We start from the raw sequence: 27,433 nt of genomic DNA, 5'->3' as shown, positions 1-27,433 counted from the left end.
AAATGTCACTCATATCCATCTTCTCATCTCCACTCCTGAAACCACCAGTACAGCATGGTCCAATTCCTTCGTAACTCATGTCAGACTTATTAAAATGACCTTCAAAGACTTTTCAACAGCTGCTAAAGTGTGCTAACTTTTTTCACTCTCCTCTTTCACCTTCATCAAGAGGCTCTTTAGTTCCTCTTCACTTTCTGCCATTAGTGTGGTGTCATCTGCATATGTGAGGTTGTTGATATTTCTCCTAGAAATCTTGATTCCAGCTTGTGATCATCCAGCCTGGCATTTTGCATGATGTGCTCTGCATAGGGGCTTCCCAGGTGGCGCTAGTGATAAAGAACTCGTCTGCCAATGCAGGAGACGTAACAGACACAGGTTTGATTGCTGAGTTGGGAAGATCCCCTGGACGAGGGCACAGCAACCCACTCCAGTATTCTTGCCTGGAGAAACCCATGGACAGAGGAGCCTGGCAGGCTACAGTCCATGGGTTCGCAGAGAGTCAGACATGACTGAAGTCACTTAGCACACACTCTGCATAAAAGGTCAATAAGCAGGGTGACAATATTCAGCCTTGATGTACCCCCTTTTCCAATTTGGAACCAGTCCATTGTTCCATGTCTGGTTCTAACTGTTGCTTATTGACCTGCATACAGGTTTCAGAGGAGGCAGGTCAGGTGATCTGGTATTTCCATTACTTGAAGAATTTTCCACAGTTTGTTGTGATCCACGCAATCAAACACTTTAGTGTAGTCAATGAAGCAGAAGTAGATGTTTTTCTGGAATTCTCTTGCTTATTGTATAATACAATGGATGTTGGCAGTTTGATCTCTGGTTCCTCTGCCATTTCTAAATCCAGCTTATACATCTGGTAGTTCTCAGTTCACGTACTGTTAAGGCTAGCTTGAAGGATTTTGAGCATTAGCTTGCTAGTGTGTGAAATGTGTGCAGTTGTGTGGTAGTTTGAACATTCTTTGGCATTGCCCTTCTTTAGGATTGGAATGAAAAATGACCTTTTCCAGTCCTGTGGCCACTGCTGAGTTTTCCAAATTTTCTGGCATATTGAGAGCAGCACTTTCACAGCATCATCTTTTAGGATTTGAAATAGCTCAACTGGAATTCCATCACCTCCACTAGCTTCATTCGTAGTGATGCTTCCTAAGGCCCACTTGACTTCACATTCCAAGATGTCTGGCTCTAGGTGAGTGATCACACCATCGTGATTATCTTGGTTGTGAAGATCTTTTTTGTACCCTTCTGTGTATTCTTGCCACCTCTTCTTAATATCTTCTGCTTCTGTTAGGTCCTTACCATTTCTGTCCTTTATCGAGCCCATCTTTGCATGAAATGCTCCCTTGGTATTTCTGATTTTCTTGAAGAGATCTCTAAAGCAGAGCAGTTGGTGTTCTATGAGTTGACTAAGTGGTGTAAATTCTTTTGGGCTTATTTTAGCTGAAGCATATTTTAACCGAAAGGCAAAACTATAGATGTGTACTGTTGTCCACACGTGAAAGAGAACTCTGTCTATTCTTCCTTCTATTAATAGGGATGGAAATATTATATTTGCTAGATGAGTGGCTACCTGCCACACATCTTAACATCTCTCCGTGACCCTGGCGGAGTCCACAGTCCATACTGACTGCTTTGGCTTTTATATAAGTTTTGTATTTTCCTTCTACATTGTAATTGCCAAGCTTTCTTTTTAACCTTGTTATATACAGGCACATTTTTATGAAGTCTCTCATAGTTTCTCCGGTGTTTCTGTGTATTGATAGCAGATTAGGGGTCTATAAAGGCTGAGTCAACCATTTTGCTAAAATCAGAATGAAGAAGAAGCCTTTTCGCAGAACGTAGTCCTGAAAGAAGGAGGTAAATATGGCAGGTCCGCAGGGTCATCTAGAGGGAGGAAGGTGTGTGTGCACTCGTGTGTGTGTGTGTGTGTGTGTGCGCCTGACTCTTCTCTTAGAAACAGGGAAGCATTGTATTTCATCGTCTTCAGTGGGGAGGCTGTTAGAAGGGAGGAGGCTGAAAATTCAGAACGCAGTCAACACCCAATTGAAAAAGGCCCTGGGAATGGAAATGGCCTTGAGGGGCTGTCAGTGGGCTCAGAGCTGGAAGATGGAAGCACATAAAAACCTTAGGGCCACTCTTACTCAGACGAATTGACCATCCTTCTGTTGGCTCAAGACATTAAAATACCAAGGTTTCTTTTCCATTTTTGTGTGTATTATTTATTGTTTTGAAATAAGTAGGAAAACAAAATTTTTAAAAATCTTGTTAACTATTATGAAGTTATCTTCTGTCCTTTTATTTTTAGGGGACAAGCTTTTCTATCTGTTAAGAACTGGGTACGAAATGAAAAATATTTTGAAATGAAAAATAGTTTGTTATCATCACATAGAAAATAGGCTTATCAAGATAAACTTGAGTGACTTTCTTACTATTAAAATTGCCTTGGGGCTGATTTCAAATTAATATATTGTTTTTGTCTCCCTTTTGTCATAAACTCATGCAGATCATTTACGAGCCAAAAAAAAAAAGTGTTTTTTCCTACAGTGTTTTAAGGAAGACCAAACTTTTTAGGACTTATATATATTGATTTATTAGTACTCCCCTAACTTTTATTTTAGAAATTGAGTATTTGAGTAGATGGGGGAGCATAATAGACAAAATCTTGTCATAGATGAATCTGTTAGATAATTTTTTATTTCTAAATTCTACTTTTCCATTTGCCAATAAGAAATGAATGACTGTTTAACATGCTTTGTTAATTTTTCTTTTGACTTGGGGGAAATTCAAGGATCATTCATTTAAAATTTTACAATGCCTGGTGTTATGAGAATATTAATATCAAGTAGACTCATTGTCTACTTTCACAGAGATCATAGTCTTAAAGGAGAAGAGAAACATAACAATATCGTGATAAAATAGTGAATCATATGTAAGTGGATGCCATGATGAGTAGGTTAATTGGGTATTATAAGTCAAAAGCTTCTAGAAAGAGCTTTTATCTGAACTTGGGTTTAAATAGCTGATTGGTCCATATGGTCATATGAAAAATAAAAGTTAAGAAAATCCATCTTCTTCATAGTTCACAAGGTGTTTCCAGTTTTGCAGAGGTAGCCTTGATACGTGCGAGCCCAGTGCTTAGCAGTGCAGTTCTCTACATGGAGCATACCCTAAGCAACCCTACAAGATTGCGGAAGGTGTCCTAGACCACACATTGCATCTCCAGCCTTAGGAGGACTAGAGGAAATGTCTTTACCTCCGCAGGAACCCCGTCCTGGTTTTCCAATGCATCCACCGCCACGTGATCTGCTTAGACTGTTTCCACCTGTACTGTGTGACCAGACTCAATGATCGGCAGTTTGTCCACGACCCTCAGCTTGGCTACTCTCTGCCTTGTGTGGGTAAGTCTAGCACTGTTTCCTCCATTTCTAATTGATTAAGAACAGAAGAAGGAGAATTGTTGATATAAAACTATCTTAAATATACCCAATTCCCTAGTGAGGACTTGAAAATCCAGAATCTATTTTATCATGGTTGGGCAAGAAAATTAATGTTTGAATCACAATATAAAACCCTAGGGTTTTGAAGGACCTGTGTTGAATTAGAAAATCTACATAAAGGCATTGAAAATAAAGTTTAAAATATTATTCAGCCAATGTATACAAAGTATGTCTATCAATTCACCCTGTAAAGTAGAGATTTATTAACCTGGATTTAGAGCAATTTTTTATCACACACCTCTATCGCTAAAAATTTTGAACACCTACATAAATATTATATGAAAGAACATGTATTTAAAAAGAAAGAATGATACAAAGCTAAAATATCTGTTTAAATGTTTTATATCTTCCAGCATTGCAAAACATCCTTTGCTCGTGCTGTCATTATCATTAGATGTATTTTTTTAATGAGGTGAAATTCACATAACATACAATTAACCATTTTAAAGTCTACAGTTCAGTGGCATTTTTTGCTTTAATATTGTTATGCAGTGACCACCACCTCTTTCTAGTTTCAAAACTTTTTCACCACTCCATAATAATATTCTCTATCCATTAAGTAGTCACTTCCCACTTCTCATTCTCTATTACTCCCATCATTTGTCAAGCACTAATCTGTTTTGTGTGTTTTTTTGTCTCTATGGACTTGCCAATTCTAAATATTTCATATAAAAAGAATCACAAAATATGTGACCTTTTTTGTCTGCCTTTTTTTCACTTGGCATGTTTTTGACATTCATCCAAGCTGTGATATGGACCAGTACTTTGTTATTTTTGTGGCTGAATAATATTTCATTATATGGATATACCATAACTTATTGATCCATTCATCCATTGATGTGCATTGTTTCTGTCTTTTGACCGTTATGAATGATGCTGTTATAGACCTTGGAATACTTGTTTCTGCCTGGATGTATGTTTTCATTTCTCTTGGAGTGCAGTTTTGAGATCATATGTAATTCTACCTCGTAAGGAACCACCAAATTATCTTCCATAGCTGCTTCATCATTTTACATTTCCAATACCAACTTACAAGGGTTCTCATTTCTCTGCATTCTCATCAACACTTACTATTAATATTTTTCTATTTTTTAAGTAGCCATATTATTAAGTATAAAGTGGTATCTCATGGTTTTGATTTGCGTTTCCTTAATGACCAGTGATGTTGAATGTCTTCTCGTATGCTCATTTGCCATTTGTGTATCTTCTTTGGAGAAACGTCTTTTCAGGTCCTTTGCCTGTTTTTAATTGGGTTGTTTGTCTTTTAGTTGTTAGGCTGTAAGAGCTCTTTATTTATTCTGGATACTAGAGCCTCACGTTACATGATTTGCAAACGCTTCTCCCATTCTGTGTTGCTTCACTTTCTTTACAGTGTCCTTTGAGGCACAAAAGTTTTAAATTTTGATAAAGTCCAGTTTATATTTTCTTTTGTTGCTTGTGACTTTGACGTCAAATTTTGGAATATAGAGCCAAGTCCCATTTCATGAAGATTTACCGCTATGCTTTTTCTAATAGCTTAGCTCTTATGTTTAGGTCACTGGTTCCTGTTCAGTTGGTTTCTGTATGTGGAGTGTGGTATTGGGTCTGGTTCCTTTAAAAACAGGAAATGGTGTTTAGAAATCACAGTCTGAGTGCTTGGCATGCTCATTGTTACTAGGCTGGTCACTCTTTCCAGGCCCAGCTGAAAGAGCCAGGAAACATGCAAGGTAAAAACTGTATTTATACTGACATTAGCACTTTATATCCAGGGTTATGGAATTCTTACTTGAAGTCACTGATCTTAAAACTGTCATTGCTTCCTCCCTTAGCAAAAAATCTTATTACTGAGTGATATTAACATAATTACTCATTTGTCTCATTTCATAATACGTACACAATAGTATCTGTTTCAGAATACCAACACCATCACCAAAGTGTGATTACTGAAAACAGTGATAATGCAGTTTGTTTTCTCATTAGAGTATATTGTTATAGAGGTATAGAGTCATGTACAATTACTGTATAATTATGTCATCAATTTCACACATATTTTTGACTATTTTAAAATGTATTTTGTTTTTATGGTTTATATTTTTATATTTATGCAAAATATTAACATGATTCCAAAGTCAAAGCTATGAAATAATTATATTCAAAAAAAATAAATTTTATTACCATTCTCTTTGATATTCCTTTTCTCTACGATGTATGTGTAGCCCTTTATTTGAAAAAGCTCCCACTTTAAAACACATAAACAGATTATAGATGATGTAGACGTTAAAGAGATTTGCATCATCTTCTTAAGTAAAAAGTAGAATTCTATGCATATTTGTCTCCACCTTCCTTTTTTTTTAAACTATATTTTATATATTCTGTAGATCTCTCCCTAGTAATATGTGTATATTTTCTTCACGGAAAAATTAGCATTATTGAATTCCATTGTGTGGTTATACTTTACTGTCCCCATATTGGTAAACACTTAGTTTTCATTTTTTTTATTACAAATATCGCTACAACCGATAGACTTGTATACACATGTATTTTCATAGTCTTGATCAGAGTGTCACTGAGATGGGCTCCTAGAGAGGGATTGCTGTATTGAAGGGAAAAATACGTATTTATTTTTACGTTTCCAAACTCTTCTGCCCAAAAGTGTGCTGTCTTCCATTCTCACCAGTGATGTGTAAAAGCAGCAGCTCCCACACCACCTCACCAACAGAGCAGCCACAGGACTTTGGGGGCCACTTTCCAATCTTACCTTTGCAAAAATGGCATTTCCACCTGCATATTTTTTCTTATTTTGAACGAGGCTGAGTATCTTAAGTTTAAGATCCTGTCACACTTCTTTTTCTCCATCACTTAAAAAAAAAAATCTCACCTTTTTCTTAAGGGATAAGCTAAGTGAATATATTATATATTTTTTTCTTCAAAAGTATTTTCTATATAGGACACATTTGACAGTCCCTTACAGCAGCAGGAAAAGTTAACAAGGTTCAATCTCTTATATTTTTATAAAGAATGTGTGTCAACTAGCCTTTACTTCGCTATTTCTTTGCCAAAGGATAATTGACAACTTCTAAGTGAAATAAAATATTTGCTTGGTTAAGCTGTATCTCATTGAAATGCATTATATGAATTTACTATGGTTTAGTTATCTTTTAAATACCATTTTTTTAACATTAACTGTGTTAATGACATTTTTATAACTCTGTGCATTCCTGAGTTCAACTTCTTCATTTTAACTGTGAATGAGGTAGGGAATGAATGAATTTTAAATGTGCTTACTTTGCAGGTTTTTTTTGGGGGGGGAATCCTTTCAAATATTTTTGTGACTGTATCTATTTTATTACCAGTCATTTAAATGCAATATTCCATAAAGTTTTGCTTTTATTTTTTAAAATGCCACTTACTATTGAGAAAGGATCTTCTCTAACACATCTTTGCTTTCATGTTTAACAGGAGGCGTAAAGCTGCCTATCTGTACATTTTGTTATTAAAAGAGAATGTAGCAAATAACCACAAACTGAGACAGGTTAGCAACAACCATTCTACTGGGTAGTAAACCCCTACACTGCACAACTCATGCCAGTGCTTGCTTCCTCATACCCTCTACGGTATTTTAATGTGTATCTCCACGAGGGCTTCAGTTCAGTTCAGTCACTCAGTCGTGTCCGACTCTCCGCGACCCCATGAATCACAGCACGCCAGGCCTCCCTGTCCATCACCAACTCCCGGAGTTCACTCAGACTCACGTCCATCGAGTCGGGGATGCCATCCAGCCATCTCATTCTCTGTCGTCCCGGTCTCCTCCCGCCCCCAATCCCTCCCAGCATCAGAGTCTTGTCCAGCGAGTCAACTACAGAATGCAGCTCAGCCTGTCACAGTATTACTTGCCATGTATCATTTCAGCCTTCTTTATTTTATGAGGACTCAAAGGATAACTGTTAAACACATTGTGTGAGAACAGGGTTCCTGATGCTGTTACAGTTTCTTGTTGCGAAAGGCAGCCTGAACTGTCCTGACTGTTTGCTCGGCAGAGGCGTTCCTTACATTTCTTACTGGCTCAGGTTTTCAACGCCGTGCTCGCGCCTTCTCAGAGTCTCAGAGCTTACTGTATTCAAAAGGTGAAGTGCCCTGTTAAGGGTGGTAGTCCTCACCTTTCTGAGGACTGCTGTTTTCTTCTTTGACTTCTGCTTACTTGGTTAGTACTATCTTTAATTAATGGTTTCTCTGCAAGAAGCTCGAACCTTTTAAAGTCACTGAAGTTTTTTAACAGAGTTGGTTGGATGAACATGAGAGAATTTGTCCCTAATTCTTTTTTTTTTTTTTGTAATTAATTTATTTTTTATTGGAGGCAAATTATTTTACAATATTATATTGGTTGGTTTTGCCATACATTGACATGAATTCACCCCGGGTTTACATAAGTTCCCCCTCCTGAACCCCGCTCCCACCTCTAGACAAGGGCAGATAATGAATGCTCTGTAAAAGGGACTTGATAAAACAGGGCTTTCTAGGAGCCTGTGTTGTAGGACTCCCCTGCCCCTCAGGATGTCCCCCATACAGTTCATGACTTGTGATTATTTGATTTGCAGACCAAGGTATGAGATAGCAGTATAAGCCCTAATATGAACCACCATAAACCACTGAGTCACTTGCACATATCCTTGGGTGTGGACAAAGCATTGGAGAAGCCAAATTCAAATCCTGACTCTGAGACTCTCCCTGTGTAATTTAGGGCAAAGTTACTTAAGCTGATCGCCAAAGAATTGATGCTTTTGAACTGTGGTGTTGGAGAAGACTCTTGAGAGTCCCTTGTACTGCAAGGAGATCCAACCAGTCTATTCTAAAGGAGATCAGTCCTGGGTGTTCATTGGAAGGACTGATGCTAAAGCTGAAACTGCAATACTTTGGCCACCTCATGCGACGAGTTGACTCACTGGAAAAGAGTCTGATGCTGAGAAAGGTTGGGGGCGGGAGGAGAAGGGGAAGACAGAGAATGAGATGGCTGGATGGCATCACCGACTCTGTGGACATGAGTTTGAGTGAACTCCGGGAGTTGGTGATGGACAGGGAGGCCTGGCGTGCTGTGATTCATGGGGTCGCGGAGAGTCGGACACGACTGAGCGACTGAACTGAACTGAACTGAACTGAACCTCAGTTTCACTTTAAGGTAAAATAGGGACAGTACAGTAACATCTATTTTACACATTGTTATGTAGATGAGTTAAAATAATGCCACATAAAGCACTTTTCAGTTAAATGCTGAAGACACTGGGCGCACGGTGAATATTGGCTTCTGTTATTTTGTTGCTACATAAGCATGTAATCCCACAGTATATGTAATGTGTCTGTGCATATATGTGTCTATTGACAGTGGAGCATGTATTTAAACATTCTTTAAGTGTAGGTTGGTGTTTCCTGCAACTTAATGCATAAAATCAACCAGCTATCAAGCATTACTCATCTCTCCAGCTGTCTGGCCATCTTTTCCCCTTGGTTTATTTGACTTTGACTTGACTCTTGGAGCATGGAACAAGACACGTACTATAAAGTAGTAACAGAAATGGAAAATCAAAGTTTTTTAAACTATAAATAGAAACAGCAGACTATCAGAAACAAGAATTTATCAAACCCATGTTATTTCCATGGCACAGTCTGCTCCCAAGTTGGGGTTAATTAAAAAGTTATGTTAATTAGCAGTCTTATAAATAAAACTTATTATGTATGAAAAGTGAAAAATCATGGTCAGTTTCCATAAGGGAACTGAGAATGTATTGAAAGGGCAGCTTTGTGGGAGCTGGATTACTCCAGCAAGGCTCAGAGTCTATACCAGATCCACACAATAAGGTCAGTGTGTTACTGGTCCCGTGTAGCAGGGTGCTGTGAAGCATTTTCTTGACTGCCCTTGGATGACCTCAACAGTTCCATGTAAATGTAAAATGACTGGACCACAAGAGTCAGACCCAGGGTTCAGTCCTGGGTGTTCATTGGTTGGACTGATGCTGAAACTGAAACTCCAATACTTTGGCCATCTGATGTGAAGAGCTGACTCATTGGAAAAGACCCTGATACTGGGAAAGATTGACAGGAGGAAAAGGGGACGACAGAGGATGAGATGGCTGGATGGCATCACTGACTCAATGGAGATGGGTTTGGGTGAACTCCGGGAGTTGGTAATGGACAGGGAGGCCTGGCTTGCTGCGGTTCATGGGGTCACAAAGAGTTGGACATAACTGAGCAACTGAACTGAACTGATGCTATGCATACAGTAGTCATGTATAGATGTGAGAGTTGGACTATAAAGGAAGCTGAGCACCAAAGACTTGATGCTTTTGAACTTGGAGAAGACTCTTGAGAGTCCCTGGGACTGCAGGAAGATCCAACCAGTCCATCCTAAACGAAATCAGTCCTGAATATTCATCGGAAGTATTGAAGCTCCAATACTTTGGCCACCCGATGTGAAGAACTGGCTCATTGGAAAAGACCCTGATGCTGGGAAAGATTGAAGGCAGGAGAAGGGGATGACAGAGGATGAGGTGGTTGGATGGCATCAATGACTCAATGGACATGAGTTTGATTAAGTTCCAGGAGTTGCTGATGGACAGGGAAGCCTGGCGTGCCGCGGTCCATGGGGTCCCAATAAGTTGGATGTGACTGAGTGACTAAACTGAACTGAACTGATGCTAAGTCCATTCAATCATGCCCCAGTCTTTGCAGCCTCATGAACTGTGACCCTGCCAGGCGCCTCTGTCCTTGGAACTCTCCAGGCAAGAATATTGGAGTGCATTGCCATGCCCTTTTCCAGGGGATAGTCCCCAGGCAGGGATCAAACCTGCGTGTCTTGTTCTTTACCACTAGCACCACCTGGGAAGCCATTATGCATGAGGCAGATAGTTCTGGCCTTTTGAGAAACAGAAATATTCTTGATGTCTGGAGAGTCAAGATGACTGGTTCCTAGACAACTTTTCAGGAGGCTAAGCATAAAATCCAACATAAATGATAGTTTTGGCTCTTGAACATTGCTTTCCCAATTACACACAAATAATCCAAGTCCATATAGTTTCTAAAACCGCATCAAAAAGTAGGAAGTATATTAAAAGATAGATCACCAAACAAGGTGTGTAAATGGTCACTACCTACACTGAAAACTCAGTATAATTAGTTGCTAAAGAATTGCTACTTTAAAGCATGATATATAACATGATGGACATATATTCAAAAGAGGTAAAATATAAATTTAAATATTTCTGAAAAGCAATTCGGCAAGTCATATTAGAGCTCTACAATGTTAGCAAACTGCCTAGAACCTGTTCGTGCACACATTCTCTAAATGTTGCGAATATTCGAGGGTGCAGGCCCATGACAAGGGCAGGGGAGGAGACAGGTGCAGGCAGGAGGGTTGAAGGGCAAAGGGGAACATGGAAGTAGGAGCAAATGACAGACTGAGGGACCTTCTACGGGCTGGTGAGAGTGTGCTGTGCACAGAATGATCATAAACAACTTACATCTAGATCCTTTAAGAAATTAAAAATCAAAATATGCAGCCTGTCCTCCTCCTCAGTTCAGTTGCTCAGTCGTGTCCCACTCTTTGCGACCCCATGGACTGCCGCACACCTGGCCTCCCTGTCCATCACCAACGCCCGGAGCTTGCTGAAACTCATGTCCGTTGAGTCAGTGATGCCATCCAACCATCTCAGCCTCTGTTGTCCCCTTCTCCTCCCACCTTCAATCTTTCCCAGCATCAGGATCTTTTCCAGTGAGTCAGTTCTTTGAATCAGGAGGCCAGAGATCTTGACAGATTGTAATAGCCACCGTGAAAATGGCAGCAGAGGATTCAGGCAGCTGGCAAGCTTGCCATTCAAAGCCAATGTTCTTTCTACCTCAAAATTAGCTGAAATTAAATCAAACTTTCTAATTTCCTGAGGTTAATGTTGCTAAACTTTGTGTTCTTTCTTTTGGAGGTGGTTTAATAATTCTGGTAGCTTTCCTTTGGTTTGGAAGTATGAGGCAGGGGAATCTCTGGATGGTAACCTAACTTCTCTAACAAAGCCGAGGATGATCAGAATGCAGGTTGATTCTCACCGTGCCGTGCTCCAGGGCAGGCTGGCTGGACGTGGGGGTTGGGGGCTGTGCCCCACACTGTCATTCAGGGACTGAGACTCAGCCTCCTGTTCCTGGGGGTTCTGCTGTTCTCAGCGGCCCCGGAGTCCCCACGGCACCCTCTTCACCCAGGCAGGAAGCCAGAGCAGGAGCTTTGTACAGGCGGGTAGGGGTGGCGGGTGGGGAGGGTTGGTTAGAGACGAGGCCTGGGAATGGCCCCCGGCACTTTGTCCCATAGTCCTTATTCCAGAGCTCAGCCGCATGGCCCCACCCAACCACACGGGGTGGGAGACTGAAAGTGGGGGGCTTTGGGCTGGCTGTGCACCCAGGAGTAAAAGCAGACAGGACTGTAAGCCCACAGCCCTCTCTCTTACTGGCAGAGAGGATGGAGAATGTAAGATTTATTGAATGGCTTTCAGCTTTCCTTTCCCAGCCTGAAATTGGCACAACACTCCATCACGGAGCTTCATTATAAGGAGTGACTGGTACATGGACAAGGACCTGAAACAGAGCTGTAGGACAGAGCTGATGGCCTTCAGGAGCTCATTGTAGCCGGATCCACAGGCTCTGTCTGTGCAGGCGAGTGTCTGGCCTTGGAAAGGCTGCCTGTGTGGAACCCTACTTCACCAGGGACAAGAGACCCACACATCGGTCTGATGCTTGCATGTGTCTTTAGAGTTTTACAGATGAAGGGACTCTGTACCGCTTTGAGGTGTTACCAGCAGCAGAATTGCTGTTTCTCTTCCAGAGGAGGCCCGTGTCCCAGTAAGTGAAAGTGAAAGTGTTGACCGTTTCCGACTCTTTGTGACCCCGTGGACTGTCGCCTGCCGGCTCCTCTGTCCATGAAATTCTCCAGTCACGCATACTGCAGTGGGTTGGATCTCCCATGTTGCAGGTGGATTCTTTACCGCCTAAGCCACCAGGGAAGCCCATGTCCCAGTAAACCTCACCCCGATTCTTACTTTCTCGGGTTTCTACTTTCCAAACTGCCTTTCACCTTTTCTTGCATCTTATTAAGTAGCTAAAAATAAAATAGCATTTTAAATAACAGAAGTAAAGTGGGACTGCCTTGAATAGCTGCTGCTGCTGCTGCTGCTAAGTCACTTCAGTCGTGTCCGACTCTGTGTGACCCCATAGACGGAAGCCCACCAGGCTCCCCCGTCCCTGGGATTCAATAGCTAGCAGGAGGGAAAAATAATTTCTTTCCACCTACTTCTGCCCTGAATTCTGAATAAGAGCATTCTACCTTTGTGTTATAATGTCAAAAGCAAATTATTTTCAAGTATAAATTTATTACTTATCCAAAGAATTCTAGAAAGATGCTTATAAATCCTTAAGATAGCTCCAAAAGCTGCTCAGAAGAGCTGTCCTTAATCTTTCTTCTTTTTTTTTTATTAATATTTGAAAGTGAAAGTCGCTCAGTTGTGTCTGACTCTTTGCAACCTCATGGACTATATAGTCCATGGAGTTCTCCAGGCCAGAATACTGGAGTGGGTAGCCTTTCCTTTCTCCAGGGGATCTTCCCAACGCAGGAATCGAACCCAGGTCTCCCGCATTGCTGGCCAATTCTTTACCAGTTGAGCCACAAGGGAAGCCCAAGAATACTGGAGTGGGTAGCCTATCCCTTCTCCAGGGGATCTTCCGACCCAGGAATCGAATTGGGGTCTCCTGCATTGCAGGCTGATTCTTTACTAACTGAGCTCTGAGGGAAGCTACTTATTAAAATGTATATCCCTATATTCCTATCCCTGGCCTTCTTGGCACCTGGCATGATTTTCAAGTCTGTGCACTTGGCATTAACAATACAGAAGGTGCTCTCCTGAGGCTGGAAGGATTATAATCAGTTATTAGAATGTTAACTGACCTGTAAGTGTATCATTTTAAATGGTCCGATGTATTTCTACCTTTATTACGAGACATACTATGCATACACAACAGTGGTTAAAACACATTGATATTGTTATGTAGATTTGTATGGTCACGGAGAACGTCTGTAACCACCACCCAAATCAAGAAAAGCTGTACCACCAACAGTCCAGACACCCTCCATGTGCCCGCCTCAATCCCAGCCTCCTCCCTTTTGCCTTGATGCAACTGTTATATTGTCTTTCTTTTACTGCCACAAGACATGTGCGATCTTAGTTCCCTGACCAGAGATTGAACCCATGTCTCCTACATTGGAAGCAGGAATCTTAACCACTGGACCACTAGGGAAAGTGAAAGTGAAAGTCGCTCAGTCGTGTCCAACTCTCTGCAAAGCCATGGACTGTATACAGCCTGCCAAGCTTCTCTGTCCATGGACTTCTCCAGGCAAGAACACTGGAATGGGTTGCCATTCCTTTCTCCAGGGAATCTTCTTGATCCAGGGATCAAACCTGGGTCTCCCGCATTGCAGGCAGATTCTTTACTGTCTGAGCCACCAGGGAAGCCCAAGCACCACCACAGAAGTACCGATGCAAATATTATCTTGACTTTTGTGATATTCATTACCTTGTCTTTCCTTGTAACATCACCACTTATGTCTGTACTCCCCTAAATAGTACAAATATTTCCCTGCTTTTAACTTTCAAATGGCTGCTTGACTGGTTTTGCCAAATTTCCCTTACCAGAGGCAGCGTCAATTCCAGTTATATCTTCAGCAAGCTCTGAGCACATGAACTAAAGTATTCCATTGTTATTATTCTGATATTTTTGTTACATATATTGTGTTAATCGCACTAGAGAATGGCTTTGTTTCTGTTTATCTTCCTCATCTCAGGTGCTGTCCTGTGTGAAATCAGTTTTTGGTTAGATTTTTCAGCAGATGCATTTCGAGTTCCCATTTAGAGATATAAAAGCACTCTGTAGTAGGGACTCTGAAGAGTTACTAGGGCAAGAAGATCAATTTTATCACAATTTGGTGAAAATAAGTCTTACACTTAGATTATGAATTTTAAAAAGTGCAACACACTAACTGTTAAATCTGCTCCTTCATTTGTGAGTAATTCTAGGCTCCGCTGTTGACCGCTTTGCATTTCATTCTGCGGCCGCTCCACGGCAGGTCCTACGCTCTACATCAGAGCGTTTCAGCTGCTGCGAACCACCGAAGGAGAGGCTGACTCACCACTGCCAAAGCGGCTGTGGGCAGGGTGCAGGGAGCGAGAGGCACCCGGGCCGCTCTGCGTCCGCTCTCGTGTCTCAGGAAAGAGCTGTACCCTATCTTCATGAGCCCCACGGTTGCTGAGCTTGTCGCAGTTTTACCCTGAACAAACTGGGGGTATCTGTGACCTCTAGGTCAGGAAAATTTAAGTTTATTTGAGACAGAAATTGCTTTGGATTTTAAGTTAACATTTCCTGATTTGGACAGATGTTGCCTTTTTAAAAATAGTTCCAGTTGCAGAATGTGTTTTCCTTTATCGCTTCCCCATCATTGTCCCCAAGCTGTGTTCACTGCCTGCTAGGGAATGTGGTTGGTTCTGTCTGTTACTTTGGCCACTTGAAACACACACACACACACAATCACCGTGACAAAACACACACACACACACACAGAGTCACTGTGACAAAACTTTATTCTTCCTTACTGTGTGATGTCTTGTGTTAATGAGACTTCATGCATAGAAATTGCTATGAGCTGGTGACCTCCAACTATCTTTGAAATAATTAATAATGTGCTTAGAGGGGTTGATTTACATATTCATGAGAGTTTATATCACTGAGTTGCTAAGGAGGACAGTGAAACAATTTAATGTTTCAAATGCCGATCAATTTAGCAAGAGGAGGAGTGGTTTAACATTTTAGTGTCAAGATGAAAATAAATATATGATATCTGAATCAAGTAATTACGTTCTATATTCCCAGGAAAATCTGAACATCTGCCAGGCCATCTTCAATGCTCTTTTACTGACTCCACTTAGGAGTTAGGAAAATTAATATTTCTTGTATTTTCAGCTTTACAAGCTTTTACTAGAAGTCATCTGTCTTGGAGTTGTCTATTTATAGAGGGAAACACTGTGTGAAAAGAGGGGAAATATTGAAAGCAGCGGGGTTAGGGATAGCGTTCAAGGAAGTGGTGCCACTTTGCCTGCCTTCGTTCTGAAACTGTCTTCTCTCCCTCCCACCCCGCTCCCACAGCTGCCAGTAATGGATCTTCCCTGCGGTTCACGTGTGAAGGCTTTTTTCATTGTCCCTCTGCTCATCTGTGGCTCATCCCCTCTTGTATTTCATGACTGGAGGACATAATCCGCTCGATGGACACGAGCTTGAACAAATTCTGGGAGATAGTGAAGGACAGAGAAGTCTGGCCTGCTGCAGTCCTTGGAGTCTCAAAGAGTTGGACACGACCGAGTGGCTGAACAACAACGCTGTGTTAGTTTCTAGGGCCACCATAACCTGATACGATGGACTGGTGGCTTAAACAGCAGAATCTGTGCTCTCACAATTAAAAAGAGGCTGGCACTCCAAGGGCAAGGTGCCTGCAGGTTTGGTTTCCATGGTGGACTTTCTCCCTGGCCTGGGGACAGCTGCCTTCATGCTGCCTGTCCCCTCACATGGTCATCTCACTGCTTGTACAACCTTGGGGTCTCTGTGTCTGCTCATGTCCTCTTGTAAGGACACAAGTCCGATCAGGCTAGAGTCCACCCTAATGCTCTCATAGCTTTTGGTTACCTCTGAAGGCTCTGTCCCCAAATATGGTCACATTCTGAGGTTGGGGCTTCAGCACATGAATTTTTGAGGGACACAGTTTCATCTGTAATAGCCACCTGTGAGACTCTGAAGCAGTTTCTGAATACTTGGCCCCCCAGAGCCTGAGACCGCCCCACTGAACATGAGCCTTGTGTACGTGCTCTGTTCCTGAGCTGTGATTTGTTCTTCACCCCTCATCTCCCCCACTCCCCGCCACCCAGACTCAGCCGTGTCTGGTTTCCCAGGTAGCAACATCTGTATGCCTGAGGAATGCAGGAAACTTTTTTGCCAATTATCTAATTTTAAAATCTGGGCTCCCTGACAAACATTTCAGGGAGGATCCTCTGAACTTTTCCATCCTTTGTGAAAATAAAAGTACAGTAATCATGTCTGAGAGGGAGGTGATCAGGATAGCATTCGCAGCCCTTAGTCTTCAGTTTCCCCAAACCAAGGCCCCTTAAGAAAGCTCGGCCGGATACCGTACTTTAAAGGCTGTAACCAACAGAACCTGAATATCACAGCTGGCTCACAAATGCAGCTCAATTCTCAGTTCAGTTCAGTCGCTCAGTCATGTCCACCACCCTTTGCAACCCCATGGACTGCAGCACGCCAGGCCTCCCTGTCCATCACCAACGCCTGGAGCTTACTCAAACTCACACCCTTTGAGTCAGTGATGCCATCCAACCATCTCATCCTCTGTCATCCCCTTCTCCTCCCTCCTTCAATCTTTCCCAGCATCAGGGTCTTTTCTAATGAGTCAGTTCTTCTCATGAGGCAGCCAAAGTATTGGAGTTTCAGCTTCAGCATCAGTCCTTCCAGTGAACACCCAGGACTGCTCTCCTTCAGGATGGACTTGTTGGATCTCCTTGCAGTCCAGGGGACTCTCAGGAGTCTTCTGCAACACCATAGTTCAAAAGCATCAATTCTTTGGTGCTCAGATTTCTTTCTAGTCCTATTCTCACATCCATACATGACCACTGGAAACACCACAGCCTTGACTAGATGGACCTTGGTTGGCAAAGTAATGCCTCAGCTTTTTAATATACTATCTAGGTTGGTCAAAGTTTTTCTTCCAAGGAGTAAGCATCTTTGAATTTCATGGCTGCAGTCACCATCTGTGATTTTGGAGCTCTTCTAGTCCGGGGCGAGTGGGCAGGAGGGCAGGGGGGGGCTTTCCTTTAAAGTGGTGCTTGTATCTTTTGTCTCTGCCATCCCAGTAGGGCTTATCACTACCTTTGTGGTCACACTGACCCCCACGTGCACGGTCCAGCTGGCAAAGGGGAAATACATAATAGAGGGGACATGCGTCTTTCCTATCTCCCCAGCCTGGGCGTGGCTCCCATCTGCCCATTCATTGGCTAGCGCGTTGCCACGTGGCCTTGTGGGCTGCAAAGGAGCCTGGAAAATGAGGCCTAGAGAAAGGCCTGGGTGCAGAGACGAGGAGTGTAGGCGACGCCTGGCGGGCTCTGTCAGAGGCCCTCCTCTGGAGCGCTGGGGCTCAGCTCCAGGTCGCAGGTGTGACTGCTCATCCAGGGCTCAGGAATCCTGGGCCTCGCCCTGACTTTGCAGTCAGATGGCGCTGCTCCAGTTTCAGACCTGCCCTCCCTGGTGCCGAGTTCCCTCATTTAACGTGAAAATAAGTGTTAACTCAGAGAGAGTGAAATCAGAGTGCGGGTAAATATGATGGGCACACCTCCTGATGCCGCACGGGTGGGCTCTAGGTGACAGCTTTCCTGTCACCACCCACTTCAGACTGTTTTCTACACACTTACAATTCTAGCAGGAAAGCTGAAGCTGCAGCTTGGGTTTAATTAAGGTCTCCTGGCTAGAAAGTGAAAATAGGATTTCTTTTTGATATTTTCTACATTAGCGCATTAACAGCAAATGGAAATAATTCCTGTGAGTCAAGAATTAACATTTTAAGAAGTTTAAAACATTACATAAATATAATCCTGTAAAAAAAAAACTGTAGAAGTTATTGATACAAGATCTTATTAAAGTCATTAAATTAGATTCACTCTCCATAACCAGATTTTCTAAATTAGTCTTTGATAAAAGGGATATATGTAGAAATATAAATAGTTGCATTAACAAGGCCACCATTATTTATTATTTCTCTTCCTTTAATATAGTATCAGTGTGCTATCTTAGTTGTTTGTATGATTTTTAAGTCCTCCCTCAAAACTTTTGTATTCTGAATTGGCCACCAAAGAGTAATGAGTAAGTTTCCCTTAAGGGCCTTCGGACTATTATCAAGTACAATGTTGAACACGTATGTAGTCCGAAGTCTAAATTATTCTAAAGGAGTTGAGAGATGCACTGAAAGAAGTAATCTGTTGTGTGATGCAGAAGAAAACTTCACAGCTGCTGTTTAATTTTTATATCACCCTTTAATTTGTGTATCAGTTCAGTTCAGTTCAGTTCAGTCGCTCAGTCGTGTCTGACTCTTTGCGACCCCATGAATCACAGCACGCCAGGCCTCCCTGTCCATCACCAGCTCCCGGAGTTCACTCAAACTCATGTCCATTGAGTCGGTGATGCCATCCAGCCATCTCATTCTCTGTCATCCCCTTCTCCTCCTGCCCCCAATCCTTCCCAGCATCAGAGTCTTTTCCAGTGAGTCAACTCGTCACATGAGGTGGCCAAAGTATTGGAGTTTCAGCATGTTTAAATATTTATAAAATAGTATCAATGTTTGTATCAAATTAATATTGGCAATTAATATAGGTTTGAATAAAGTAGACAAAGCCATCCTTCCATTGTTCTAGTCACTTAAAATAGGTGATAAAAACATGTGCAATTTTGACGCAACTTAATTTAAAAAAAGAAAACACGTTTTAGGTATACAGGTATACATTTAATTTTCGGGAATACTATTACCAAAGTTAGAGACAGTATGGCAGCTCTAGGAGTATGTTTCTGGATGGAGCTCCCATCCCACTCCCAGTTGGTGTGGGGGTGACCTCCAATGATGCAAAGGTCAGACTCCCACCACCCTTCACTCCCACCCACCCCCAGACCCAACAGCTTCATAACTCTGATTCAGTAGCTTTTAAAGAAATGCACTTTAAATACTCTAATAGCCTAAAAAATAACAGCCTCCAACCGTGTTTATTTCTCCACCATGTTATGATTCATAAATAAGTTCTCTGTTCTGTCCTTAGAGGTTCAAAAGAAATACAGTGATTCAGGTTCACAGCTTTCTCTCTGAGTGTAATTTTTTCTGCCAGGTAATACTTCTAAGGGATATGGTAACAGTTGGCTTAAAATGTGTTTTGGGGGACCTACAATGCGATGGATTCATTAGTTCGCTTGAACTTGTTTCTCAAGTTAGACTACTGGTGTAGAAGCAGCGCTGAACTAAAACTGAGACTAGTCCTGACTCTGCCGTTGAACCAACACCTCGTTGATGTGTGGTCAGACCGCTTACTAGCAAGTGGGGACTCGGGCAGGCCTTGTGTACATGTAACCTCATTTAAGCTTCATGATGATTCTGCGTAGTCAGTATTAATAATCCTATTTGTCAGGTGAGAAAACTAAGACCCTCAGAAGGTGAATTCAAACACAAGTCTGCCTAATTCCAAAGTTAGCTTTTCCTTACCCTTTTTTTTTCTCTTTCGTTTTTTTTTTTAATTATGAAAGTATAAGAGATTTACAGGAAACTTGAAAAATACAGAACAAAGTTATGTATAGTTCTACTATATATTACAATTATTTTTTAAGTAGAGAAATTGAGGTTTTTAGTTGGAATTTCAATGTCCAACTCTCAAAAATTAACAGAATGACTATACAGAAAAGTAAAAGGATATCAGTTCAGTTCAGTCATTCAGTTGCATCCAACTCTTTGCGACCCCATGGACTGCACCACACCAGGCTTCCCTGTCCATCACCAACTCCTGGAGCTTGCTCAAACTCATGTCCATTGAGTTAGTGATGCCACCCAACCATCTCATCCTCTGTCGTCCCCTTCTCCTCCTGCCTTCAGTCCTTCCCAGCATCAGGGTCTTTTCCAGTGAGTCAGTTCTTCGCAAAAGATAGCCAAGGTATTGGAGTTTCAGCTTCATCATCAGTCCTTCCAATGAATATTTAGGACTGATCTCCTTTAGGATTGACTGCTTGGATCTCCTTGCAGTCCAAGGGACTCTCAAGAGTCTTCTCCAACACCACAGTTCAAAAGCATCAATTCTTCAATGCTCAGTTTTCTTCACAGTCCAACTCTCACATCCATGCATGACTACTGGAAAAACCATAGCCTTGACTAGATGGACCTTTGTTGGCAAAGTAATGTCTCTGCTTTTTAATATACCATCTAGGTTGGTCGTAGCTTTTCTTCCAAGGAGCAAGCGTCTTTGAATTTCATGGCTGCAGTCACCATCTACAGTGATTTTGGAGCCCAAGAAAATGAAGTCTCTCACTTTATTAATATTAATATTTCTCTCTGCAGTCTTGATTCCAGCTTGTGCTTCATCCAGTCCAGCATTTCTCATGATGTACTCTGCACATAAGTTAAATAAGCAGGGTGATAATATTCAGCCTTGACATACTCCTTTCCCAATTTGGAACCAATCTGTTGGTCCATGTCCATTGTAATTATTACTTTTTGACCAGCATACAGATTTCTCAGGAGGCAGATAAGGTGGTCTGGTGTTCCCATCCCTTTAAGAATTTTCCACAGAAGGGTATAGTAGACCTGAAAAGCACCATTAACCATAATAACCTTAATAATTAACATAATTAAAATTTATACAGTTTTCACACATTCATTTCAGTTCAGTCGCTCAGTCGTGTCCGATTCTCTGCGACCCCATGAATCACAGCACGCTAGGCCTCCCTGTCCATCACCAACTCCTGGAGTTTACTCAAACTCATGTCCATCGAGTCGGTGATGCCATCCAGCCATCTCATTCTCTGTCGTCCCTTTCTCCTCCTGACCCCAATCCTTCCCAGCATCAGAGTCTTTTCCAGTGAGTCAACTCGTCGCATGAGGTGGCCAAAGTACTGCAGTTTCAGCTTTAGCATCATTCCTTCCAATGAACACCCAGGACTGATCTCCTTTAGAATGGACTGGTTGGATCTCCTTGCAGTCCAAAGGACTCTCACATTAGTAGGATACAATTCTATTCAAATTCCCATCGACTATAAACTAGAAGACACTGCAACATATCCAGGGACATAAAGCAAGTGGCAAAAATTTCATGGTCTAAAGGTCTTGAAATCCATAGGAGGGTCTGCTCTCTTATCACTGTCTTACCCTTTTCTTTTTTTAATTCATGAAACTCATTTCATCTGCAGGACTTCTTCCACCTCATAAAATGCTAAGATCCTGGACTGTTGTCCCCTAAACCAGGAGTTACTTTTTACTTCTGTGACATTTATCAGACTCCAGGTGAAAAGCCAAATCCAATCAGTGAGTAAAGAAAGTGCCTGTTAATAGATATACAAGATCCTCGCATCTCACTTCTCCACGTGGCTAGATCCCTATGAACTGTGTTCCATGGAACCTCGAGAGGAGCGGTTGACCACACAGCACATCAAGGATGATTCTGTATAGAAGGAAATGGGGGAGAAGAAGCAGTGTGCATCCGTTATTCCTGTTCTATTGACTTAGGTGCTGTGTCAATACTTATCAAGATGACACTAGGCCAAATAGAAGGTCTGTAGTCCTCAAGTCCGGAGAAGGCAATGGCAAGCCACTCCAGTACTCTTGCCTAGAAAATCCCATGGATGGAGGAGCCTGGTAGGCTGCAGTCCGTGGAGTCGCTAAGGGTCGGACACGACTGAGCGACTTCACTTTCACTTTTCACTTTCACACATTGGAGAAGGAAATGGCAACCCACTCCAGTGTTCTTTCCTGGAGAATCCCAGGGATGGGGGAGCCTGGTGGGCTTCCGTCTATGGGGTCACAACTGAAGTGACTTAGCAGCAGCAGCAGCAATCCTCAAGTCATAGCAGAAACTTTGTTTTAAATAGTTTAGTTTTCTTTATATTATGTTTTCTGAAGAGTAAAATAAAAGAACTATACACTTTACCCTGTGAATTAAAATAGCATAATTTAAAAGTAGCAAAATCCAAATTTGAATTGCCCTGTAGAATTGACATAGAGGGGAATCTTGAGTTTGTTACTGTTAAAATATTCTTTATAGAATATTTTTAATAGGACATAAAAGAATTTGAGGCACTTCACCTTCTAAAACAACTCAAAGCAATTTTTCCTTTGAATTTCTTACTCCGTGTTTTAATTTGAATGTGCTCATTTCAGTTAGAGACTGTTAACTTTCTATTATTCCCTTCCATTAAATCAGTGGTCTTGGTGAGTTTTTATCGTTCGTACATAGCTAGGCAAATAGTAAAAGATGTTGGTTCAGAGGGAGTAAGATTTCTTGTTGATGAAATACCACCACCATCATCAGAGTTTATTTACCTAATATACCACTTTAAAAGGTACTGTTTCAGGAACCGGGTGTTGCATTCAGGCTAGGCATAATCTCTGTAACTACCTTCATATCAATAGGAGTAATTACCTATAAAGTATGCTTAACTGTACTTACATGCTGAGGGTAGCACACTGGGTATAAATCAACAACAGCTAAATTCAAATTTTATTTTTCAAAGAAACCTCGAGGCTGCGATTTTGCCATTCTTCTTTCCGATCCAAAAAAATAAAAATAAGTCAAGGTAGGAAAACAGCCGTAAAGCTGATAATGAGATTTGCAACCAGCTCAGACACCACGTAAATCATGAGAAAGTTTAACAATCCTGTTATTTATTTTCCACTGTGTCTAAAATCCGGAAAACCCCCATTCAGGGAAAAGGAGGCCCACCTTGCCATTTGAACAGGAGGCTGGCACAAGTACCCCTGTTTTTTATGCTCTGTACCCCAACTTATATGGTGTGTTTATGAGAAAGTTAGAGGAACATTGACAATTGCAGAAGCTTTTGGGGGGGATAATAATCATTAACAGGAATATTCTGTTTACAAGAGAGCCTGAAATGAAACTCAAGTAAATAATAAGCTTTTCAGAAAATTACACAGTTACATGTTTAACCACTCCAAGGCATTGTCATCTCCTGAGAAAATAGTATGCATTTTAGAAAATTGCTTATAATTGTGAATTGTGTGTTTGCAAAGGAACTCAGTGTGCTGATAGGAAGCACATTTGTCAGAGCTTAGCAATGGAGTCTTTTTTTTTTAAGGACTTTAAATAAATATGAGAGAAACATTTGCAGTTGCTTTCCAGATGCCAATAAAATATGTTTCTGAATGTTTAACACACTATTCTAGAAAAGACTGTAGAGCTATTTTGATTCCTGAGGGATTTAATTCAAAGAACACTTGAAGGCATTGAGCTATGGTTTTAAGAATGCACTTCTCCTATGAGACTCTACATTGTGAGGAGACAGAATTCTAAGTTGCAGATATTCATTATTCATACTACAGAAAGCACCCTGATAACTTTACTCTGCTTATTCCATGTTCCTGTTCTGGTTCAGTCGCTCAGTATGTCCAACCCCATGGACTGCAGCACACCAGACTTCCCTGTCCATCACCAAATCCCAGTCTGCTCAAACTCACGCCCATGGAGTCAGTGATGCCATCCAACCATCGCATCCTCTGTCGTCCCCTTCTCCTGCCTTCAATCTTTCCCAGCATCAAGGTCTATTCCAAAGAGTTACCTCTTAGCATCTGGTGGCCAAAGTATTGGAGCTTCAGCTTCAGCATCAGTCCTTCCAATGAATATTCAGGACTGATCTCCTTTAGGATGGACTGGTTGGATCTCCTTGTAGTCCAAGGGACCCTCAAGGTCTTCTCCAGCACCACAGTTCAAAAGCGTCAATTCTTTGGCGCTCAGCCTTCTTTATGGTCCAACTCTCACATCCATACATGACTACTGGAAAAACCATAGCTTTGACTAGATGGAACTTTGTGGGCAAAGTAATGTCTGTGCTTTTTAATATGCTATCTAGGTTTGTCATAGCTTTTCTTCCAAGGAGCAAGCATCTTCGAATTTCATGGCTGAAATCACCATCTGCAGTGGTTTTGGAGCCCGAAAAAATAAAGTCTGTCACTGTGTTCATTGTTGCCCCAACTATATGCAATGAAGTGCTGGGACCAGATGTCATGATCTTCGTCTTTTGAATGTTGAGTTTTAAGCCAGGTTTTTCACTCTCCTCTTTCACCTTCATCAAGAGGCTCTTTAGTTCCTCTTTTCTTTCTGCCATGAGGATCGTGTCATCTGCATATCTGAGGTTATTGACATTTCTTCTGGCAATCTTGATTCCAGCTTGTGCTTTATCCAGCCCAGCATTTCTCATGATGTACTCTGCATATATTTAAAATAAACAGGGTGACAGTATACAGCCTTGACATACCCCTTTCTCGATTTTGAACCAGTCTGTTGTTCCATGACCAGTTCTAACTGTTGCTTCTTGACCTGCATACAGGTTTCGCAGGAGGCAGGTAAGGTCTGGTATTCCCATCTCTTGAAGAATTTTCCACAGCTTGTTGTGACCCACACAGTCAAAGGCTATGGCATAGTCAGTGAAACAGAGCTAAATGTTTTTCTGGAATTCTCTTGCTTTTCCTATGATCCAATGGATGTTGGCAAATTTGATCTCTGGTTCCTCTGCCTTTTCTAAATACAGCTTGTACCTCTGGAAGTTCTCGGTTCATGTACTATTTAAGCTTAGCTTGGAGGATTTTGAGCTTGACCTTAGGGCTTCCCTGGTAGCTCAGACAGTAAAGCATCTGCCTACAATGCGGGAGACCCGGGTTCGATCCCTGGGTCGGGAAGTTCCCCTAGAGAAGGAAATGGCAACCCACTCCAGTACTCTTGCCTGGAAAATCCCATGGACCAAGGAGCCTGGTAGGCTACAGTCCATGGGGTCGCAAAGAGTCGGATACGACTGAAAAACTTCACTTCACTTACTAGCGTGTGAGATGAGTGCAATTGTGTGGTGGTTTGAGCATTCTTTGGCATTGCCTTTCTTTGGAATTGGAATGAAAACTGACCTTTTCCAATCCTGTGCCCACTGCTGAGTTTTCCAAATGTGGTGGCATACTGAATGCAGCACTTTAGCAGTAGCATCTTTTAGGATTTTAATTAGCTCAGCTGGAATTCCATCACCTCCACTAGCTTTGTTCACAGTGAGGCCTCCTAAGGCCCACTTGACCTCACATTCCAGGATGTCTGGCTCTATGTAAGTGATCACATCATTGTGGTTATCTGAATCATTAAGAACTCTTTTGTATAATTATTCTGTGTATTCTTGCCATCTCTTCTTAATATCTTCTCCAGGGGATCTTCCTGACCCAGGGGTCAAACTCAGGTCTCCTGCATTGCAGGCAGATTCTTTACCATCTGAGCCACCGGGGAAGCCCAGTGAGAATGCTAATGACATGGAATTCTTTTAATTACTCTGACTGAACTTGCTTTAGGGTTATGCTGTCACATCACAGTGAAGGGCAGTTGAAGAGACAGATTCAGAATCTCTTCCTGTAGGTTCATCGGAGGGTTGTGTCCAGTAACACAGTGGCAACTCATTGAAGAAACCTCTCCTGTAGGAACCAAGTCCCTTGTGGTTTCAGGAACAGAAGCCCCTAAAGCTGACATAAAGAGAGAAAAGTGTACTGTTAGGGTGGAGTTTCTCTCACTGCCCTGGGACAGGCAGGTGTGGGAAAGACTCCTTGTCCATCCCCGTTGCCTCTGCCTCTCTGCTTCCTTCCCTTCTTGCTGTAAACCAGGTTCCTCTGCTTCTTGGCCTCCGGAGCAGGAACACACCATCCTTCTTTCGCTCCCAAACTGAAATTCACAGAGTCTCATGCCTTGGTCAGCTGACTCATTTTATTCAAAGATATTCATACCTTGGGAAAACAGGAGCAGTGCCGGGCAAACCTGGATTCTCCTGAATTCCATGACTACTTTCTGTGATGCCCATAATATAACTGTGAAGGACCATGGTGTTTCCTCTATTCCCGCCGCTAGAAAGATCAGAGCCTCCAAGGTGTATTTCCAGCAAGTGTACTATTTTCGGGCAGGGACTTTCTTACACCATCCTCAGTCTCTGGCCTTAATCATCTCTTAACTGTTTTCTACTCTCTTTAATTATCCGTCTACTTCAATCTTACTGTTTGTGTGGATTTGTATAGCAGTCTCAAATCCTTTCAAGGATGTGGCATGCATACACTGATAAATTAAAAATCCCATTTGAAAATAGTAAGAGACTTTCCTGGTGATCCAGTGATTGAGAACAACCATGGCCTAGAATACAGCAAGTGTGCAGCAACAGTGTACACAACATACCACCTGTAGAATTTTATTCTTTTCCTCCAAGCATTTATTTCATGGCTCCACAGTAAACAGTGTGAATTACCTGCATGGTCTGATACATAGCCACTAATCATACGTGCTCTAGTATCAATTAAGTTATATAAAATTAAAATTCAGGTTCTCAAGATCATAAAGCAACTGAAATGTATCTACTAGCTACTGTATTAGAGCAGATAAAGAACATTTTCACCATCACAGAAATTTCTGTTGCATAACATGACATCAGATAGCTGAAATTTCTTCATTAGTAGCTTGAAATTAACTTATCAAAAGACCCTAACTTAGACCTTTTGATTCTTTCTTAATCTTAATTCCAGTGCTTTTGTTTTTTTGGTTTGCTTCTATGTGAAAAGAAAGTGAAAGTAGCTCAGTCATGTCCTACTCTTTGTGACCCCCTGGACTTCTCCATGGAATTCTCCAGCCAGAATACCAGATCCCTTCTCCAGGGGATCTTCCCAACCCAGGGATCGAACCCAGGTCTCCCACATTGCAGGTGAATTCTTTACCAGCTGAGTCACAAGGGAAGCCCCAGAATACTGAAGTGGGTAGCCTATCCCTTCTCCAGTGGATCTTCCCAACCCAGGAATCGAACCGGAGTCTCCTGCATTGCAGGTGAATTCTTTACCAACTGAACTATCAGGGAGGCCCTATAGGAATCTCAGAAACCCTGTTTCTGGGTGCTCTCACTGCTGTCCGTTTGCTCATGTCTTTACACTAAACTCAGGTCAAGCCCCCTGAGACTTCACATTGTGTCTGAAATCAAGTATGACATCAGCCTAGATTTCTGCCCTGACTGCCTGAATTCCTATCTCATGGACTCTCGACACCTGCCCAGCGAGCGCCATTCTGCTT

General features: G+C 41.9%; 1 protein-coding gene across 5 annotated transcripts in view; it reads left to right on the top strand.

Annotated features, from left to right (window-relative positions):
- Positions 1-27,433, top strand: part of PRKN (parkin RBR E3 ubiquitin protein ligase) — a 1,261,621-nt gene that overhangs the window by 812,106 nt on the left and 422,082 nt on the right. For all 5 annotated transcript variants that reach the window (XM_088840889.1, XM_055433926.2, XM_055433924.2 and 2 more), the window contains one exon: positions 3,271-3,407. In XM_088840889.1, coding sequence (XP_088697015.1) covers positions 3,271-3,407 — 137 coding nt within the window. The remainder of the gene's footprint in view (positions 1-3,270; positions 3,408-27,433) is intronic.

The sequence above is a fragment of the Moschus berezovskii genome, chromosome 10, assembly GCF_049115385.1.
Source record: "Moschus berezovskii isolate FMDL1 chromosome 10, NW_MosBer_1.0, whole genome shotgun sequence".
In the NCBI taxonomy this organism is placed as follows: Eukaryota; Metazoa; Chordata; class Mammalia; order Artiodactyla; family Moschidae; genus Moschus; species Moschus berezovskii.
Note: the sequence above shows the minus strand (reverse complement) of the source record. Positions and strands in the feature narration are given on the sequence as shown.